General features: G+C 40.7%; 1 protein-coding gene across 2 annotated transcripts in view; it reads left to right on the top strand.

Moving 5' to 3' along the window:
* SRL (sarcalumenin) overlaps window positions 1-22379 on the top strand; it is a 40704-nt gene that overhangs the window by 5194 nt on the left and 13131 nt on the right. For both annotated transcript variants that reach the window (XM_063430561.1, XM_063430559.1), the window contains exon 2: window positions 20480-21856. In XM_063430561.1, the coding sequence (XP_063286631.1) occupies window positions 20480-21856 (1377 nt within the window). The remainder of the gene's footprint in view (window positions 1-20479; window positions 21857-22379) is intronic.

Here is a 22379-nt window from a genome sequence, read left to right as displayed (position 1 = left end):
ATCCCTATCCCACCTCTACTGCCCCTGTCCCCCCACACCAGCCATTGTCACCCCTCTATTGCCTGTATCACCACATGACAGCCTCTGTCACTCCATCATACCCAATGCCCACCCCACAATAGTCCATATTCTCCCATTACAGCCCCTATTTCCTCACTATAGCTGCTAAAACCCCTGTCACCCCTCTATGGCCCCATCACCTCACCATACACCCCACAATAGTCAATATTCTCCTACTGCATCCCCTATTTTGCTTACTACAGCATCTATTCCTCCACTATAGCCCTGTCACCCTAGTATACCCATTATCTGCCCCCACAATAGTCCCTGTGCTCTCACTACATCCCCTGTTTCCCCACTACACGTCCTATACCCCCACAATAGCCACTTCCCCCCTAAAGTCCCTATTCCACCACTACATCCCCAACATAACAAGCAACCACCCCCAGACACACCACCCCGTAAGCAGCATTCCCACAAGCATACACCACCACAAGCATCCTCCACACACATACACGCTCTCCCAGCCCTATCCCACTTATCATCTAGCCACCCACCTAGTCACATTCACCGTTCTATCAAACCCCAAACCAGTCATATAAATGCATCCTATCTCATACTCCCAACTTTGTGTGTTGAATGCATTATCATGTAAGCATCCTATTAAGAGTTCTGTGGGAACAAATCAGAAAGGTCACTTCTAGAGACGGGTGTGGGAGAAGAGCAATGTTTGACTTTGAAGCTAAAGTTCTCCTCCTTGTAAAAAACAGAATTTATCAGAACAGAAAGGAGAACAAGTGAATTGGCCCTTCCACCATTTAGGTCATGTGAGAAAATTCTACAGAACTACATGTTTGAGGTTAATAAGGATTTGGGCTTTGAGAAACTTGTTTCTAGTGAATCACAGTGTAAAAGAAAACTGTTTAAAAGCTTGACATTACAATAGGAATGGTCACATGACGGATATCCTTTATATACAAATTCTTAGACTTGGTTAATCAGAATCACTTGGACTTGGAATGTGAGATCAGTAAGTGTCCATCTAACATTAATCACGATATGCTGGTTAATTACGCTGGTGGAATGTCAATTTAGAGAAATATGTAATCTTGACTTCCCCAACTGGGGTGTTAGAGCTTTCAAATGTGCTCCAGACCAGCAGGGACAGGACAGTCCACCTTTTGAGATATGCTGGGAATCAGTGAATGTGAGTCAGTCTGCTGGGTATGAGCCAATCTGCTTCCTGCGTAGTTTGGGTTCGAGGGTTTTTATACCCGGTGTACATCGATATTGCATTTAGCTAGTAACATGATAACGAACATGTTCTATGGGTCACACTGGTATGTTATTTATCTTCTGCAATCACGGTCTGTGGTGGACCAGCAAGCGATGATGGTTACTGAATCTCAGTTTATGGTGGTACATGAAGACCACAGCTTCAATCACTCTGCTATGTAGTAGTAATAATAATAATGTACGTATCGGAGTCTTTCTATTAGGCGCCTATCTGAATCAATTTACTGTCTGTGTATAATAATCAGTTTACTTTATAAGTTTCTGAGTGAGCCCGCACGTCAGTCTCGGGATGTTAATTAGCTTTTTGTTGAAACATCAATCAGTTCTTATGGACGTATATTTTATGCATTCACCACCCTGCCCATAAATATAGTGCGGAGACCGATACTCCTCAAAGAGGGAGTATGGTTCTCAGACCATTTCCTTCCTACTAATGTGCTTCCTGGAGATGTTAAGCGTTACTTTGTGTGCTAGCTAATCATGTGTTTTTATAAATGACTTCCTCAATGAGATTCTTTAGATATGGTATCTGAAGATTGACTACAATACTGTATTTTGCTCATACAGCAATAGTGAGTAGAACAGAGTCCATTTACATTCTAGATTTTAAAAAAACAGGGTGGTGCACTTACTGTCACCATAGGTAAGTGAAAAGTTAACCGTGACTAGTAGAAATTTACCTCTGGAGAGTGTGTCATGGAGAGTGTGGCTAGTAACTCTTAATGACTGGCTAGTAGTTTAGGATATTGATATTTTAAGCTATGGGCCTGTACATGACACCTTAGCATTATCTGCTGGGCATAGGATCACCCAAGCTTTTCCTTCACCTCTCACGTACTGAGAAGCAGACAGGGGGGCCCGACTAAAGTGGCATCATCTGTAAAATAATTTAAAAAGTCTTTCCCTATGTACATTCTGAGACTGATTCCAATTATAATCTAATTTACAGATATCTTGGTGACAAAAAGATTGTGGTGAGACCAAACACAATATAATTTGCCACAATGCAATTAAAAAATTACTCTTGGGCATCACCTTCATACCTCGAGTTGGACTTTGAAAGTCTTCTTTTGGCACAGAAACTCGAGACATTATGTTTCCATAACGTTCCAAGCTTGGCATGTAAATGAGCACAGACTGGCATCTTGTTAGATAATGTGGATAAAAATAATAAACCTGCTAGCCCTGAGTTAACAAAAAGTATGTCTCCAGATGTGGGGATTGGCATTCTCCTGATGCTTTGTCACTCTTAGATGAGGCTGTATATCATGTTAGTTATGCAACCTGTAGAAATCTACACATTAGTTGCCGCTGTTTTACGATGTATGGAAGATGTTCAGAATAGCTTCCTGTGGTATTGTGGTTACATTATCTAATGGCCACTGGTAGTATGTTAACCCATCAGCTCTTTGTATGAAACCACCCCAGATGCATGGAATCAGGGGCAACTCCTTCAAAGAATGCAATGGTCACCCCTTCTGCTGGCTGTGCTTAAAGGGACACTCCACACCCCTAAAACACTTCAGCTAAACGGTGTTTTATTTTTCTTTTGGGTATGGGCAGTGGAATGTTCCTTTAATACATTTAGTGGAGTGTCCCTTTAATACATTGAGGTACTCAAAGGGTTAAAGCCAAGTAGATTCCCATTTATACTGGTTAATATCTATTAATAGTGAAACATTCTACAATATATGGTATCTGTGTCCCCCTTACCCCCTTAAAGTTTGCACAGTGTTGTTTGTGGGCACAAAATATTTTGCAATTCACGTTTACTGGCATTTCCTAGGTGTGCCTCCAATGCATTTTGAGTGCTCCTTTCACTGGCCAAACCTTTAAAAAACATGTAAAAAAAAATTAGGATTGAAAATATAGACCATATAAAATAATTCGGATTCCTAAATTACTTAAATAATGTGCTGCAAACATACACTGTGAAAACTAAAATAAATCAACCAAAGGAATTTTTATTTTATTTATTTTTTCTCTTGAAACGTGACACGCATGCTTGGCATTGCATATATAATATTGCCACCAAGTAAATGACTATAAATATAATAATGGATGATATATATATAATAATGGATGATATATATATATATATATATATATATATATTATATATAAAATAATGGCTGATCTCGGCCCTGCACGTGGCTGGCTGAGCATTATGGAAATGCCCTTTGCAGTGCCAAGGTTACCTGTCACTAATATGTGCATTTGGAATACCGAGTAATATTAATTAACCCTTCTTCCTCTTCTTCTGTATTTGAGGAACTCCTTCCAGAGAGAAACGCACTGCATTCTTCTTTCTCTTGCAAATCTCTTGGCATCCTAAAGAGGGGGAAGCCCACATCGCCCCGTCCTCTCTCTGGAGCTGGCTTGCCTATACCCTTGCTCGCCCTTGGGTAAATTTAGGATGCTTCCCACTCCCCCGGGGCCCAGGATGCGTACCTAATTATTCTAGTCAGCTTGCTAAGTATGGAAACACTACTGTAACAGGATCCCAAACTGCTATGGGCAAGCACATCTCTGTACTCCTCTCCTAGCAAGCCGCCTGCCCTCCACTGTCCCAGCATGGGCAGTTTGTCCCCGTCCCTCCCTCCCACTCCTCACTGTCACTCTGGCCCACAGCTGCTCTCTTCTCATACTGTCATACAGCACAGTTGTGGACACTGACTAACTATACCCATTTAAGGTTATATTTCACTGCCCACGCGACCGTCGGGGAGCAGCCAACTGGGGCTTATTCTGGAGCAGCCAAACTTTACATATGGACTCTAAGAAGTCTTCCCTCTCCAGTGAGGTGCTACGGCAGATCAATACAGCCGATAATGTTTTTTATGATCTGTTAACAGGGTTAGCCACGAACGTGTGAGATATTTCGTTCCTGAAATGTGAAATTCACATTTAATTCCTGACAAGTCACACTCTAGTGAATGACTCTGACGATAATTACTTGAATTTTGCTCAGCTAATGCCAGACATGTATATTCAAAGTAACTGCTAGCTCATATTCACTGGTGTATTCTTCATGCAATAACTGTATCCATTAAACATAACAGGCATGAAAAGGGGGCTTTCAAAATGGTGAGCACTTCTGTGATGCGTAGAGAAGAGCACAGCTTTGTTACAGAGCTCTTAATAATTGCGTAATTAACTTTTTTTTATATTAATGCACAGGATTTGTATTAGCGTTGTTTTAGCGTTATATCATGGTACACAAAGTTCCGTAGAAAACGCAGAATGTCTTCTGTGGCTTAGGGTATGCTGAGTTAGCATTCTGCCTGGAATGTCTCTAGTTTCCTCATGTGTCTGATATATATTCACTTTTTCCACAAGATTTGCTTTTAACACTCTGAATGCAGTGCATTCCTCTTCAATGAACTTTATTCATAAAAGGAACAGTCAGGGCACTATAACAACGTAATCAAAATAAAGTTGTTATGGTGCAAGGAGGTCGCTGACGCTTCTTTAACCTTAGGAGGTAAGCCGTTCACGAATGGTTTAACCCCTGTATTGGCTCATCCAACGCCGTTCTTAGCTGTCCCATCCACACCCAGTTGCAGAAAAATGGTACGTACCTTTCTCAAGCCATTTTATGAATGGGGAGCTACTGAGTGAGTGGTTTAGTACGTCAACTGACCAATGAAAGCCAATTAGGGGCGCCTCTGCCTTTTAGCTGTGGCTTCCTTAAGCTGATTTTCTAAAAGTAGATGTGTACGCGGAGAACAAGGAACGGCGATGGAAAGCCAACTTTTCTTGTTATGGGACCTGGAGTTCCTTTAAAGGGTGAATTGTGGGGGATTCAAAGTGAAATAAACATACTCGGCCAAAATAACTAAACTGAAAACATAGATGACTTTTTATTTGGACTATATTTGCCATAAAATGTTAGAGAATAACCCTGTATAGCCTCCGATAAGCAGAAAGAATTTGGCGTATTGGGGGGGAGCTCTTTTTCCAGTCGCCCACTCAAGGCTTGTTAACAACGCGTGTGGCTGTAATGAGAACCCACTCTGTCTCTCTCACAAGCCCCCATCACCAGCCGCTATTTAGTTACATTCACCTGTCATGTACCCTGTCACATACTGCCATATCATCACCCAGTTACGTAACCTGTTACATATTCCCATAGAGTTACATACAACCACCCACCCACTTACATTCACATCAACAACCAAATTACATATATTTATCCAACAATGCAGGCACACTCACTTACCTAACCGTCTCCTACGTACAGTATGAACCAGCTCACATACACACATTACATACAGGCTGTCATGCACAGATCATAAACAGGAGCACATACACAAATTACATGTGCAGTACATGTATGACATATCTGCAGATTTAGGCTGTACAGAATGGGAGCCTGCAGTATTATGGCTAAAGGAACACTACAGCAATAGGAAATGGAATACAACCGTGTGTTCTCCTCCCTATGTAGATTCAGGAACCCTGTTAAATTAAATGGAAAAAAGAGAAGAAAGGATTTTATGTTTTTTACTTACCTATTTTCCATCAGTGAGACTTGCACAGAGCTGCTGCCTGGGCCACCTCCTGTAACGTCATCCTGCAGGTGATGCTTCCGTGGCTCCTCGGCCAATTGAATGCTTCTAATAAAGAAGCATTAGGGAGAAGTAGCAAATGCATGTCAAGCTCCACGCTTGTCCTATCAAATTCTTCTCACATGGAAGAATTGCCTTCAATGCTTCCCTATGATCAGCATTTGACGACATTGAACGTCACGAAACCAAGTTATATCGGTCGCTGCAGAAGCACTCTCTAATTGCTTTCAGGAAGACTTCCTGTATTTCGCCATGCAATCAAAACATTGCTGTATCCACTAATTCAGTGTTTCCGCACCCAGTCCTCAAGGCACACCTACCAGTCCAGGATTTAAGGATTACCCAGTTTTGTCTAAGGTGTTTTTAGAAAAAAAAGAAAAAACACCTTAGACAAAACTGGATAATCCTTAAATCCTGGACTGGTAGGTGTGCCTTGAGGACTGGGTTGGGAAACACTGCACTAATTGACAATATTTTAGATTGCAGGGCTAAAATGACAGGGACACAGCACCAAGACCACTTTATTGAGATGAAGATTAGATTTCTGAGCAGCGGCGTACATACCGCGGTCGCAGCTGCAACCGGGCCTGTCACTCCAGGTTACCAGCTGTCACATTTTGCAGCACCGGCTTGTGCGGCAAACCGCCGGGCCGCATGTTAAGTGGTCCATTGGGTGCTGTCAGGGCCACCTGATGGATATGGATTGTCAGGGGGCCCGGTCAGCGCTGGGCGCTTTAACAGCGCGACCGGGCCCCCTGTGATGACATCACTGCTGGGAGGAAGTGACTCCCCGGTCACTCCTCCCAGCTATCAGCCCTCGTGGGAGGAAGCAGGAGGGAAGAGGGAGTCAGAGTGGGAACCTGACTCCCATCAGGCTGAGCCCCCACTGGACCCCAGGGAAAGTAACAAAAGGTAGGAAACATTTGTGTGTGTGTCTCTGTATGTGTGTCTGTGTGTATCTCTGTATTTGTGTGTTTGTGTATGTGTGTGTCTGTGTCTCTGTATGTCTGTGTCTCTCTATGTGTGTGTGTCTCTGTATGTATGTATGTGTGTGTATGTATGTGTTTGTGTCTGTATGTATGTGTTGGGGGTGCCATGGTCAAGGGGGACGAGGGTCTAGGGGGGGAGGGGAAGAGGGGGAGGGGAAGAGGGGAGAAGGGGGCCCACGGATCAGTTTGCACCGGGGCCCCATGGATTGTGTGTTCACCACTGTTTCTGAGGACAATGTTTCCTATGATGTCCTTTATTGGGGCATATAAAATGAGTAGATGTATCAACAGAGGGGAATGAAATAGATCCATATACAGATCCGAGATGTCCTTCACCCAGGTCAGTGACCCTTGGGTTACCACTGCAGGGTGCATTTATCGATTTATCTATGACTGTGGTTTGCCATTTCTCTGGGATATTGGATAAAACAAATTGTGCAGAAACAGATCTGCCTAGTAGATCACTTAGCACAGGCTCCATATCACACATAGATGCTTTGTACATGTATAGGGGTTTGTTCTAGCATGCTCTATGTGCTTTGTACAGGACTGGATGGTGTGTTGGAGACATGTCATCACCAGTGCATGAGCTAAGTTCCCCTCCTCGTATATTCAGATTATCACGTAAGAAACTCGCGTGCTGTTCCAGTGGGATTTACGGCCATTACGTAAGACTCAATGAGAAAAATAAACTCTCTAACAGATGTTAGCCTGCATTGCACCAACTTATAAATAGGACCCAGAGAAAAAGCAGAGGGGCTTTCTATAAATTCAGCGGGGCTGTGATAAATGAGACAAGCCATCACCATTATAGACTGCTTTCTGATTGACTCGGCCATGGTTTTGTTAATTGACCTGATGGCCTTCTACAAACAGGAACCTTTCTCCAAACAAAGGGAGCTGGCTTACTGTCTTCGAGGCTGTGTGCGAAAGGACAAAAGTCTTTTTGATTTGCATTTTAACCTTTGTTTCATTGATCAGAGGGGGTAGGGGCAACCTTCCACATATAGAGCACACTTTCCAAGCTGATTTCAGCTATTAGTGCAGATGTGGACAGTCTGAGGCCCAGCAGATGTTCTACAGATTTCATTATCTTTTTAAGGGTCTTAAAAATAGAGATGAGATGGATTGCAATGGATTAATACAAATCCGACATATACCCAGCAGCAATAATTGGTAAGATTGGCAAAGCATCATGGGAGATGTAGTCCAAAGCATCTGATATGGTATTGGTTGCCTTGGCTGGGTTCATAGTGTCCCCCATGGAAGGGATTTAGCACACAGTAAGTGAAAACTCACTGTTTATGAGCAGCACTGAATGAGCTGACCTCACAGCCACTCACTACTACCAATGCAATCTGACCAGGGGCCGCGGGGTTACATGCCAGCCTATTTGGCAAAGCAGCAAAGAGGCGAGATTTCGTCACATTGATGAAATACACACTTTGAGATCTGGGTCAACAAACTCAGACCATAAACCGTGTTACAGTGTTTGATATAACTCGTTGGCTACAATCCTTGTAGCGTTGCAGTCTGGACTCTTAAACTCTCTCTCTTCTCTTACTTTTTCCAAACCAAAACTTTATTTAGAAGATTAGGGTGTTGTTGCTCATTTTGACATCAATCATTTTCGAAGAAAGTGGGGTAATGGGACAGGAGGGAAAAAAAAGTTTAATAATGTGGTTATTGACCTCACACACTTTCAATATAGACTAAGATTCAAAGATGAGAAACTGTGAAATTTCACACTAAGGCTGATTTCAGACTGATTAATATTGTAAAGCGCTACGGAATCTGTTGGCGCTATATAAATGGCAATAATAATAATTATAATAATAATTTCACACTTATTATATTCCGTGTAATACTGCGTAAGTAAATAGGAATGTCGTCATCTTTGAGTTAGAAAGTAAAGTATAGAAAACCCTTAAAGGGAAGTTATGACCTCCCTGGGTTTTTGAAGATTATTGCGTTTATTTAATATTTTTGAATTGGATTTTCAAATGATCACAACATATACGAAAAACATCTGTACCATTTACATCCGGGTTTCCTGAAGACGACTGGACATTGTAGATGTAGTGCAGGTGCCATGCAGGACCCATCCATTTTTTGTGAGGTCATTTGCTAAATCTTTTATAGACCAATAAAATAAAATTAATCATTCCATGAAAAGGTTCACTCCGAGTTATAGGTTTCAATGTTTTAATCAAGAAGTGACAGATCCCATTTAATTAATAATCTTTAGCATAGAATTATGGATAACTTTTATTCCCTTGCGTTAAAAAATAAATAAAAAAATAAATCTGTTCAGCTTGTGTGAATTACGGTATTAGCGGGGGGAAAAGGGTTATTCATGGGACATGAATCTTGCTGGTTGTATTCTGGGCAGAACTATTCGGATTGAGATTATATATAATTTGTTATTTCTCTATTCCTCTGGTAGAGGGGTTGTAAATATTGCAATGGCCACTTGATGTGTCTTGTTTCCTAATTATTTCGTTCTGATCAGTTCCTTAGAGTTCTGGATTTATGTCCAGTAATTCCTAGTATAAAAATATACCAAGCTCAGTCTTGCAAGGATGAAAAATCTAATCTTTAATTACAGTAATTAGGTAACGTGATATACAGCACATCCTTTAGAAATTGCAAGTGATCCCCAAAGCTTGGCATCTTTTCAATGTGCACATCCAATCAGGAAAGGGTATCCCTGTGTGGTATTAATACTCAGATATATGAGACAAAGTTATATATTGTAATGACTACACATGATAAATTGTGGTTGGCCATTGAACAAGGAATCAAAAAAGTGATCGTTAAAGAGGATTATGGACTGGAACTGATCCATTCCAATCAATCTAAAATAATAGGATAAAAGATACTCTTTATATTTCTGAAGAGCTCCTCACATCACATAAGGATCTTTGAGCTTTTCTTTTTTTTGTCAATCTTTATTTTGTTGAGGCATTAGGTAAATGGGATACAGAATGAAGAAGAGGGGTCGTTTGTTTTTCATACAGATTGGGAATACGATAACATTATCCAACCTTTCCCTTGAGTAACAGCCTCATTTTATATTAATTATACGTTCAATAATAGTGCTAGCTAGTTCAGTAAAATAGCAGTAAGTGTAGTTTGGCATAAGCAGAACAACAAGCAAGGTTATAACAGGCATGTAACATGAGGAACAGTGTACCTTGTAGTGTAATGTGGTAGAGCAATAGCCTAACTTTCCAGCTCAGCCTAATAACATAAATGCAGTGAGTATTCATATGTGAAGTCTATCGTGCGGTGCGTGTGTCTATGTCAGATCTAGCGTTTCTAGTGCAAGTCCTGCGGGTGATCGTGTCTAGCTGGTTTGAGTTGCCATATCCAGTGGAGCGCTAAGGACAGCGTACTCTCATGGTTGGTAGATTACTAGGCATCAGAGTCAGTAAGGCTGGGGTATGGTTAGTATGCCTCAAGTCTGTCTGACTGCTTGTCACTGCATGTCTTGCTAAGTAGGCATAAGCTAGTAGAGGTCTGTATGTGAGGTACATAGTAGGTGCAGTCAACAACAAGCATGCACACGCGGAACAGTTTAGCTATTTCTGGCTATCAACAGAAGCAGGTGATCTAGGCTATCATATCTGGCTCAGGATCCCCTCAGGATCCCCTCTAGAGTAAAATATTGTAAAGTAGAACAGTCCCTGTGCAGAGCATATTTTACGGTTTGGTAAGGAGTGAAACAGGACCCACGTTCCATATTGGTCTACTCTGCATCAGGATCTTTGCATTTCTGCACAGCGTCTTTTGGTTGATGCAGAGGGGGGTGTCTTCTGTGTGATGCCTGGTTAACCAATTCCTCTGGGCGGGAGTTGCGGCAGCGGTTTCAGGTAAGTCAGCGAGGAGTGTAGGTGAGTGCAGCGAGAGGCTTCTCCCTTGCTTCTGGCAGCTTGTGGGGTCATCACCATCTGGCCACAGACTCGGGTACCTCTCGGGGCCGGGTCTTTCCCGTTATGGGCTTTGAGCTTTTCTTACACCAGAAAGTAATTTGGCCAATCGGGATCCTCCCATTCTATTGTGAACTGTTGGATGTGTTAACCTCAGCACTGCAAGGCTTAAAGAGACACACTATAGGCACCCAGACCACTTCATCTCATTGAAGTGGTCTGGGTGCAGTGTCCCCATCTCCCTTAGTCCTGCAATGCAACACATTGCAGTTTTAGAGAAACTAATAACTAATAGTACTAAGACTGCCTCTAGTGGCTGGAGGCGCTTCCTGGAGACTCATGGCGCTTCCTGGAGTTTCACAAAGTTTGACTCTGCATGAGAATGTCCAGTGTCAGAGAAAACCACATAGGAAATCATTGAGGCGCTCTCATCGCTCACATTGCATGCACATTAGGTCCCCCATCAAATGACACTTTAGGACCCCCATCAAATGACACTTTAGGACCCCCATCAAATGACACATTATGTCCCAAATTGGATTGCACAATAAGTCCCCCATCGGATGACACACTAGGTCCCCCATCGGATGACACACTAGGTCCCCCATCGGATGACACACTAGGTCCCCCATCGGATTACACACTAGGTCCCCCATCGGATTACACACTAGGTCCCCCATCGGATTACACACTAGGTCCCCCATCGGATTACACATTAGGTCCCCCCATCGGATGACGTCAGAGGAGGTAGACCATGACATAGCGATGAGTGACCTGGAGCTGGAATTAGGTAAGTGAATAAAAATTTACTTAACCCTCTACAACATGGGGAGAGAGGCCGCGGTGGGTGAGGAACACTTTAGTTTTAGGAATACATCTTTGTAGGGTACTAAGTGCTAACATGAGGGAAAGACCTGGTAAGACTAGGAGGGGTACGAAGTGGGGACACAAGAGAAGGTACTAACTGAGGACACTGGGTAGGGTAGTAAAAGGACTTATTTCAAATCTTGCGCCTGGAGTATTTGCTCCAATAGTTCTAATGTGTCATGGTAAGTATTCCCCAATATGCAGCTTTTGAACTTACAGTAACCTTGGACGAGGTTAGAGGTTAGAGGCACATTGCCGGTACTCATAGTGACCAGGCTTAAAAAGTGAATAATAAAAGAATAACCAGAAACAGGCAGAGGTAAAAGGGTTGCAGAGAGCAGAGAGAATGATAAATAAAGCCGGGTCAAGGAGGCCAGGAATCAGGGGAAATCATCCTATAGCTGCATCAAAACCAGATACATTCTGCACACAAAGAACAAGCTATTGGAACCAAAAAGGAACCATAATAGGACGATATACTGCATGGTGGGAGACATATATATTGTCAATTGTGATGTGCACAATACATTGTTGCCCGAATGAAGCAGAGCACTCTGCACCCTTATCCTGGCGCAGGTTAACTTATAGAGAGTGTAAATGGACGCAGGTTCACAGCATCCAGTGTCAGAAATGATACCACCATAATGTGCACCTAGAATGGAGCAGCGTTTGATGTCTGTAAACTGACGCATACTTGGCGATGTTCTAGAGCCAGAGGTACCCTGACACAATGTTAATCTCTATGATGTGCTGGGGGCCCAGTAACTGTGCCGTGTGCTTGTGTCATGGCGGGGACAATCCAGATTACTCTTTTTTTGGAAAGACTCTGATGACTTATGTTTGACTTTTTATCTGTTTAACCCCTTAAGGACACATGCCATGTGTGACATGTCATGATTCCCTTTTATTCCAGAAGTTTGGTCCTTAAGGGGTTAAGGTATAGATCCCTTTTTCACTGAATCAATAATAGGAGAACATAAATTCTGTTTCATAGTATAAAAAAAAATGGGATTGTAATAGTTAAAAAATCATTAACGGCTCATCGGCAGCTGTTGACATGATGATAATTCTCTACGGAAGTTGGTAATTTACCTCTAGGTGACTGAAAATTACAAAAACGTTTCCTTACAATGAATAGTTCAGCTTTTAAAACATATCTGTTTTTTAGTTTGTATTTTTTAAGTAATACATGTTTACTACATTTGCTCATCTGATACATTTTGTTATTCTTAATGTGGTCTCTTTTCAATTTATTGGTTTATAAACGTAGGGAGCATTTTACCTTCTGGGCTGGTCTTCGTTGTATCACTCAGAATTGGATTTGGCTTCCCAGTTGTGCAGCTAGCCTCTAGCTCGAGAGATTGATAACTGTACAAGGGAAGCTGTGCTAGTACTTGCTTGCCAATGCCACGACTTTAAATTTAGGTGCAATTCACATCCCCACATCCTCTGACAGACTCACACATAGCTATCTATTGGATAGTCTGTACGTTGTGCACACAACCAACTTCATTCATGACGGAACATCAACGACGTTATCATCACATAAGATAATATCTCCTTATCACCCTCACTGGTCACTTTTTAAAACGAAAATATCATGAAAAAAAATCACTTCTGTGAATATATGGCACTTAGCAAATATGTAAATGTCATAGTTATTTACTTTAAAATAAGAATTGTAGCTGTAGTGTTCCTTGCCTATTCTACAAGCAGCACTTGGCAATGTCTAACTTTTTGGCTCCGTGGCAGCAGCCTGTTACGCACTGATTACAGGAGGGCGACTGACTGTCACTCATAGGAATTCTTAATGTTGTATTCAAGGGTAGCTCTCGGGGGCCAGATGGGGAAGTAAGCTAAATAACACTTTTATTAAAAGTTCTGACCTGCCTGAGCAATTTGGTTCTTGTCCAGTGTATGGGGCACAGTAATACATTACTCCTACCTTATGCTATCTGGACTCTGACCAAGGCCTACTACCTGGCTTTGATTTCCGACTGCCCCGTGCCTTCACTTGTGGATCTGTAGAATATTTGTACTTTGACCTTGGCTTACCTGCTCGTACTTAAAATAATGCCAATAATAATAATAATGGATACTGACTTCAGACTTATGTTGGTCTCTGCATTTACGGATCACCACACATAACTTCTCTTTAAACGTGGTGTCCTCGTATTCTGAGAACCAACCCCAAACCATTCCTGAACATGGGATATTAGAGGTGTATATAAGCGGTATAAAAGAGTTAGCGATGTCGCTGGTCAAATAAACTTCCGATCTAAAGTATATTAAAGTATCACTATTTAGGTGCGGCACCTACCCCTTGTTTTATCCAGATTTTAACCGGAAGACACTCCGTACTTGGTGATTGAGCTGCCATTGGACTGTTATCATTTTATAAGCGCTAAATTTTATCTTTTGGTTTTTGTACATTAAAGTATCAGTTTACGGCATTCTGTTAGAAGGGATAATATAAAAGTATCAGTTTACGGCATTCTGTTAGAAGGGATAATATTATATCTTGTCACCGAATAGCATAATTCTACTGCGAAACTGTTCTATTACAGGAGATAAGCTTACGTGTTTAACATGACCTATTCCTATGAATAGATTTCCCTCTTCCAGAAAACCATTGCTGCCCTATTGGATGGATCTTATATAAGCATCCACAGCTATGGCGAGGTCAGCCACCCTAAGCAAAGGTTGGCCATCTCTGAGACAGATTGTCCCAGCTGCCTGGATGTAATGGTTAGACATGAACACCCTGCTCCTGGTCATCTCTAGGACGTCCCATTACGGACGGGAACGGGTCGAACAGAGCTGGGGTGATGATTTAAAGGCATCTCCTGTCTGTGTCCTCTCCGTGAACAAGTATGTGAAAAATGTAGCTTGCGCTGCATCAGCGTTGACCTCAGAGGCATACCTTTCCCATAATCCCTCTGGAATATGCGACTGAATGTCAGTGACACAATACAGAGTATCTCATGTGTATCGCGTTTCTGTGTCCCAGTTATAAAAGGCACTGTCTTTCTCTACAATCAGCAAATAGCCATGACGCGTTGTGTCAGCAGTGTTTAAGAATACACGGCGCTCTATATAGGTGTGAGCGTGTATAAATTACAGGTGTGTTTACTAAACCGGAAATAGGAACTCAAAACGAATTCCAAATTTTAGATGGAATTAGCACACATGGAGAAATTCTCCTATTTAGCCCTGTTTTCAATTTGAATAGTCTGGCCTAAAATTTAATATTCACTTTGAATTCCTGACAAATCACACTTTAGAGAAAAATCTGTAAGTGTTTATCTGATAAAGCGCCATTATTATTTTTACGCAGTCCTGCCTCAATAACCGATAATTAGAGCGATGTACAGTAGAGTAGGACTATGAGTATGTACTATGAGGACTTAGAGTTGTTGGTGTGTTTTCTGATCTTTGACCCGAATCCACTTTACAAACTGATCCCAATCCATAATCCGGGAGCCATTTTACTGCCAGAATACAATATCGGCTTAAAATGCCCAACTTGGGATATACTAGTTAATCTCTTGAAAGGCCAGGTGGCAGGTGTGTCATTAACCTATTATGTGCCAAATGGACATTGCTGTGTAATGCATATTTGTCCTATTGCACTAACACACACAGAAATGTTTGGGGATTATGGTTACGTGTTGGAGAGATGTTTCCAGTGACGTTTTGGTGATGAATTCACTACATGTTTGATAATTCCGTTAAAGTTTTTGAGAACTCCTCTTAGACAGCATTGTGATTGAATAAACTTAATTGTTTAATGCAGGCCTGTCCAACCTGCGGCCCCCGAGATGTTGCTGAACTACAACTCCCATGATTCTTTCAATGAAACAGATAGCCAGGGAATCATGGGAGTTGTAGTTCAGCAACATCTGGGGGGGGGGGGGGGGGGCTGCAGGTTGGACAGCCCTGGTTTAAGGTAAGGCACTGGGAAATGTTTCACTAAATTCTGAATTGTGGAAGTGTTATTGAAACGTTTTAGAATGGCGAGATTGCGATTACTGCGATTAACAACAGCCGTTAGTGTGCCAATAATTATCAAACAAAAGATTATAATGTACCCCATGGCTCGTTAAGAAATATCTGCGGTATGCTCCATTTATGCCTAGTCTGTGGTTACAAAGGTTAAATGGAATCCCATTTCAAGCATATTTTGCATCAATAATTATTTATTGATGATAAAATTAAAGTCTATCCTAATTTTTCTTTTTTGTCTCAGCTGAAGTCAGCTGTAAAAGTTAAAATAGGATAAGTGATTATGCAAAGTTGTAGAGTCACAGTTTTGGCAAAGCATTGTGGGAATTTGAATTCCCCGGCAGGAGTCGTTCATAGCTAGAATACCCAGTAGGAAATGTATCAGTTTTGTGCGAATGCAGACTGGGTTCACAACTGTCCTGGTTGTGCCTGAGCAAAACTGCCCTGTATGGCTTCACACAGAATAAAGTGCATTTTATCAGGAGATAATTTTAATATTTGGAAAAAAAAATATTTGAAATCTTTATCGATAAATATTAAATCATTTGAATAGCTTATCAAAAAATATTAAATCGAGGCCTATGTCAGGAATCAGGACTGTCTTTTTGGATTCTGGACAGTTGGGTGATATGCTTCCAGGACTATCTCATTGAATTTGGGACACCTGGGTGGTATGCGTATACACCAAAGTGGTAAAAGGTTAGATTCCTGCAGCCATATAAAATCATTCCTCTTCTCTTATGCTATTCTATTTCATAAAATGGGCTACATACCCACAGAGAAATGCCTCTTATTTGTACATTTTAAAGTAGTTTCCATTTTAGCAATCACTTGTGAAACACCTGTTAACCCTTCATAAGACAGTTGCCTGCTATGTTGGGATAAGTCTCCTGTTCAGTGGTTCCACGCAGATCTATGCTTGTGTTCCCAAGTCTCTGCTTCGAGTGCTACTCTCAAAGCTATTTTTTGTCCCTGTGTCAGACACCTGTTGGGAGTTGTCACTTAGTTCCGGGACAGTGACTTTCGGCTGGCAAAAAGTGACCACATTCCTAAACTGAATTCTTCTAGGTATACTTAAAGTGCACACGTCATTCCTAATGTGAATGAAAAGGTGCTCTTCAGGTAAGTCGTAAAATGTGATCTGTACATCGTGCAACACATTTGAAAATTTATAGATCAAATGAAAGTCTTACCTTATATTTTTGCTTGACCTTTGCAACATGCATTTTTTCCCTTTATTTAGAAGGGAGAGTCCACATTTTGACTGCAAATCCCTCTGTCCCTCTTCTGTATCCTAATGTCCCTCTTTCCTAGGAGCTCCATATTGTTGGTGTGTCTGAGTGTATAACAGAGCTCAAAATCAATAATACTCCCAGTGATGTGTCTTTAAACTACAATAAATGTGTTTAGAAACCAGTCTGTGTAAATAACATAATCTGTTTTACGATAACCAGTCTGTTTAAATTATGGTTTTTTGATGAATAATGAAGAAAAATGTGCATATAAAATATCACTTTCTCACTCAATATGCTAAGTGTTTTTTACTTGAATATATTTATACAGTTATTAGCTGTATTAACAATTTTGTGCTAATTAATAACTCACTGCTAATGCTTCAAGCAAACAGTATTATTTCTTTTTTAATCCTTTAGGGTTTTATTTATTTTTTGGCACTTTAATTACATTATGCGCCACCAAAACTAACACAATGGTTTAACGGAAGTCAAAGATTTTCAGGTGGTAAAATCCAATAATCAAATGGAAGTTTGAAACAAATGCAACGATTCAAATGGTGTCCTCCTGCTGTCCCTGCTAATATTCTTATAATCCCCAGACATGACCAGCATGTCACACATTGAACATAGGACACACAGACGACAACTTAGCAAATTTCAAATGTATTTTTACCTTTTTTAAAGGGCAGATGCTTTAACATCCCCAGTAGAGTTTCCAGTGCTGTCAGAAGACTACAGTACATTACACACCGTTCTATTCTATCGGGAGTTTTTTTTTTTTTTTTTTTTAAATATGTAACATCCGATTATTTTCAACAAAAACTGTGTACTTATTAAGTACAACAGTGAATAACAAGCCATCAAAAAGTGCTGCCATGTAATCGGAATTACCTCTTGCAATTCAAGTGCAAGCAAAACAAAAAAAGAGTGTCTCTAGTGAAAATCTCATGCAAAATACAAATAAATCTGTAGGTGTTTTGTTACCTTAAGCTTCAGCATGTTCTCATATAAACCAAAGAGAGAGGAGAGAGAAATATGCATATATAGTGTAGTATTTTAATAAGAAAAGATAAAATTTACATTTAATGAACAGACACTCACAAAATAATAGCACAACAAAAGTGTACTAATAGAGCTTTGCCCTAAGGGCCACTTACCTTCAATTAGTCCTTTAATCTTCTCCTTAGCTGGTCCACAAGTCCTCCACACAAAAGGATTTGTGGATGCGTTTTGTCTCGTCGTCTTCTTCAAGAGCTTCTTTCTTCTTATGTGTGTTTCATCTTTTGTCGGTAAAATATTACGCTATATTTGCATATATTTATTTCTCTCTTTTGTTTTATATGAGAATACACTGTACCTTAAGGTAAAAAAACATCCACATTAAAGCAGCACTGTCACCGTTTGGGGACTTTGCTGAGTTCGCAAACTTTCCCGAAGGTGACATTGCTGCTGGTGATCCGGAGACCGGGGGGAGAGGAGGGGAAGGTAGGGTGGTGGCAGGTAAAGGTGTGTTTAGTTACCTGAACCTATCCATCGCAGGCGCCCAATCTTGATCCAGTGGGGTCCTCTTCGGCACTGACGTCATTTCTGTAATCTCACTCAGGTGCGAGAGTACAGCACTGAGCTCTATGGGGGATCCCGCAAGACCTTCCATAGACACAGCCAATTGCCTGCAGCCGTCATCTGTTTGACTCTTGTGTTAAGGAAAGTCAGGTGGCATTTGAAACAAATCGGGGAAGTATGTAATGCCTTGTTGGTGTCTTTGGCTTTAAATATGATAAAGAAATGATAGTTATACCGGCCTGGTATAATAGATGTTTGGAAACAATATATTTTTGCTGGTAGGGCCTATCAACCTCCATGTACGTGATGGTTTACAATAGTCAGTATGACCCTTTTCAGGAAAAATACCTTGAAAGGCAAAGGCAGTATTATATAATTTTTGATTTTTTTTTTTATAAAACGACAAAATATTCTGCAGAGCTGTACATTGGTGGACTAGTAAACAAATAATATAATTTGAAGCTACACATTTGCTAACACATTCACTTACACAGCCCTAATCCCCACTTAGGTTGCTTTGGGAGTTTGGGAGCCGTATAAAAAGGAGCAGCACTTTTTGGGAATTAAATGTAATCCATATTCTATCATTATTGAAGATCCATTTTAGATTAGTATGGTAAGATATGGGCTGAGCTATGCAAGGATTGATTTGTCCTTAGCTGTCGAGGTCAAAAGAGGATTCCCATGGGGATCCCCTGGCAAGAGGTAACTCTTGGAATAATAATTCTAAAACGTTTGGTGGATTCCCAAGCAAACACAAATTAATGTAAAATCTTAGCCTAGTCTTAAAATGAACAGAATAATAATAGATTTCCACTCTAATTGTTTTATTTATGCTCTAAAACAGAACTGTCACATATGAGATTTTTGCCCAATCAAGTACTTAACGAACAGCTATTGGTTGTGCTATTTAAAGAGCACGCCAAGCACCATAACTACTAAAGCGAGCTGTAGTCGTTATGGTACCAGCGCTGTCATGGTGCTTCCTCATTGTAAGGATTCAAACTGTTTTCAAACATTTTGCATTCTTACCTGGTGTCCACCTGGCACCGATCCTGTATCCACTAATGCTCAGTGAGAGCCAGAAGATTTCTTCACTGAGCTAAGTCTATTTTTCTCTTTCTTTTTAAAAAAAATCACACCAGTTCAATAGTTTTTTTTATTTACGAGCCCTGCAGAGTATGGCATGTATATTAACTGAACTCCTGCAGTGCTGTACACTTTGTACATGCTGATGGAATGCTTGAGTGCGCATGCAGAGTGACAAAGTTGCGAATAATGCAGAAATGTGGCAGAGGTAAGTGCATTTTGCTTTTTTTTCACCCCAGTAAATGCTAAAATAGTGTTTACTGGGGTGAAATAACAAAGCACTATGACTTCCAATGAACTCAAAGTTCCAAAAATGAATTTGGTGAATAGAATTGTGCTGCTGTGATATATAGTAAATAAAAAAAAGCACACAAAGTTTTAAAAGTACACATGACTGAGAATTTTTAACCCAATATTAGCCAGTGCTAAGAGAGTTTATTTGCATAGTTATGAAATATATCAACAACTCACGTTATGATTGATCAGTTACTGCCGTTACTAAATTCAAAAATGTAGTCATTATAATATTTATTTTTATTGTTGTTTAGTACATGGCTCCCTTGAAGTTTTTTAGTGCTAAATGTCAAAGGTATGCGGATGCTGTAATTGTGTGACATACGTACATAAGGCGCAAACAAAACAGATTGAAATTTTTAAGGTGTTAATTACTTGCAGGTATATATCAAAACTATAACTTTTACCTAAGTTTACCTTAGTAGTTATTTGTAAATTAAGGTTTGTTAGGTGTTTACACATGCGGAATACGCATGCATGTATATTCGGGTCACACGCTGTAATTATTACAAACTTCCCTTATGTCGCTATTAAACAGAAGCTTGGACTAACAGATCATGCAGATATTAATGTTTTGGCTCTACTCTACTGAGCTCAGTGCTTGGATGACACTGACTGATCATCTTCTAACCATTTAGAATTTCAAGTCACTTCCCCGGACGGCCCTGAAGATCCAGGAAGCTTCGCCGATGGCCAGCCAGCTGCCGTGGATTCTGGCTTGGATGAAAAGTCACTGCATGTTGAGCAGATTCCGAATCTGCTGGTGTCCTACACAGAGGGCCTGGAGGCTGAGACACAAGACCTGAAGCCGCAAAACTGCAATTCTGAGGTTAGGGACGAGATAAAAATTGAGACTGAGACCTTGAAGAATGATGGGCAAGACGAATGCAACAAATCTTGGGTTTTACCTCCTAGTGAACATACAACAAACATTATTGATGAAGTAGATGATTCAAGTAAAGAGGATGACAGTACACAGGAGGGGGACTCAATCATTGTTGAAACTCTGGAGGTTGAGGAGCCTGACATTATAGAAGATGAAGACATACAAGCCACCGAAGAGTCAACTCAGAGTGAAAAAGTAGAAAGCATACCTTCAACTGAGGAGACACTAACTGAAAAGGCTGAGTATGACAAAGGTGATGATGATTTGGTTTTTAGGCAAGAGGAGAGTGATTCTGGCATGGAAGAAGCTGGAAGTTTACTAGAATCCAAACAAAGTCTGGCAACCGGAGATGAATCAGAACAAATTGCATCGGAAGAAGAAACATCAAATGAAGTTGAGGATAAACTTGATCATGAAACAGATGACAAAGACTCGGGAGATGACATTGTTGATCTTCAACTGGAAGACAGTGATGCCCACACTTCTGAAAGAAGCACTGAAAATATTCTTGAAACAGATACAGACAACTTAAAGTCTAGCAATGATGAGTCAACAAATGAGCATGAGACTGGAGATGTTGTAGAAGAGATATCTGAGCAAGAAACAAAAAGTGAAGAGTTGCAGGAGCTTCATGAACCTTCTGGAGACTCAAATGAACTGGAAACATCTGAGACAGAGAATGTCAACCAAGAGGATTTGAAAGAGTACACTAATTCTGAAGAGCTTTCAACAATAGTAGTGCCACTGAATGAAAACATTGCTGAGCAGCCATATGAAGAAGACACAGAAGCAGGCAATAAAAAGGAAGCAGAAGAAGAGCCGAAAGAAGAAACCATTGGGGATGTAGAAAGGGAAGACATTCCAGAAGAAGATGAAGAGAAACCCGAAGAGCAGCCAACCAATGAGGACATCGTTGCAGAAGAAGAATCAGAGCAAATTGCTGAAAGCAAATCAAGTACAGATGACTCCGTGGAGGATCAAACTTCGGAAACTCTGCCAGTAGATCAAGTGATAACAGTCCAGGATTCCATAGAACAGGAAAGTGACAATGAAGGAACGAGCTCTGATGAAGATGAGGCTACAACCACTGATCAAAGGATTACCAATAAACAAACAAAAGAGCTAAAAGGTATAGACTGAGTCATATCTTCACTCAAAACTAGCAATGTGGAAGAAAATATGAGTCTTAGGAAGTAAACATGCCCATTGAAATATTGAAGCCATTTCTAGAAGGTGTCTTTTTTTTTTTTTACCATGTTTTATAGGTTTTGACAGTCGACATGGAGATGTTTAGAAGGAAATTTAAAAGTGGAAAAAGCATGTGCAGAGACTCTTTATCAATCTTCTCCCTGTCCTCTTCATTCCTTATCATTAACCTGGGAAAAAATAGCTCCCAACAAGCTTCTGCAGTGTATATATTTTGGGAAGTGCACGGTTATCTCAAGGGTAATCGGGCAAGGGTCATCAGTGACTCGAGTAGAGCTTAAAGGACAGTATAGTATATCTTATTATATATCATTAATTTATTATTAATCAAGTTACTTTGTGCTGCAGAAAACCAGACCAGTGCATCAGTAGTTATAGGTAGAAGTGTAATCGTCGCACAGATCAACATTTTTACAATGTGTTCCACATTACAGATGGGTAGAGAA

This window comes from Pelobates fuscus, chromosome 8 (assembly GCF_036172605.1).
Source record: "Pelobates fuscus isolate aPelFus1 chromosome 8, aPelFus1.pri, whole genome shotgun sequence".
Lineage (NCBI taxonomy): Eukaryota > Metazoa > Chordata > Amphibia > Anura > Pelobatidae > Pelobates > Pelobates fuscus.
The sequence above is the reverse complement of the archived record's forward strand: the minus strand, read 5'-3'. Positions and strand labels throughout refer to the sequence as shown.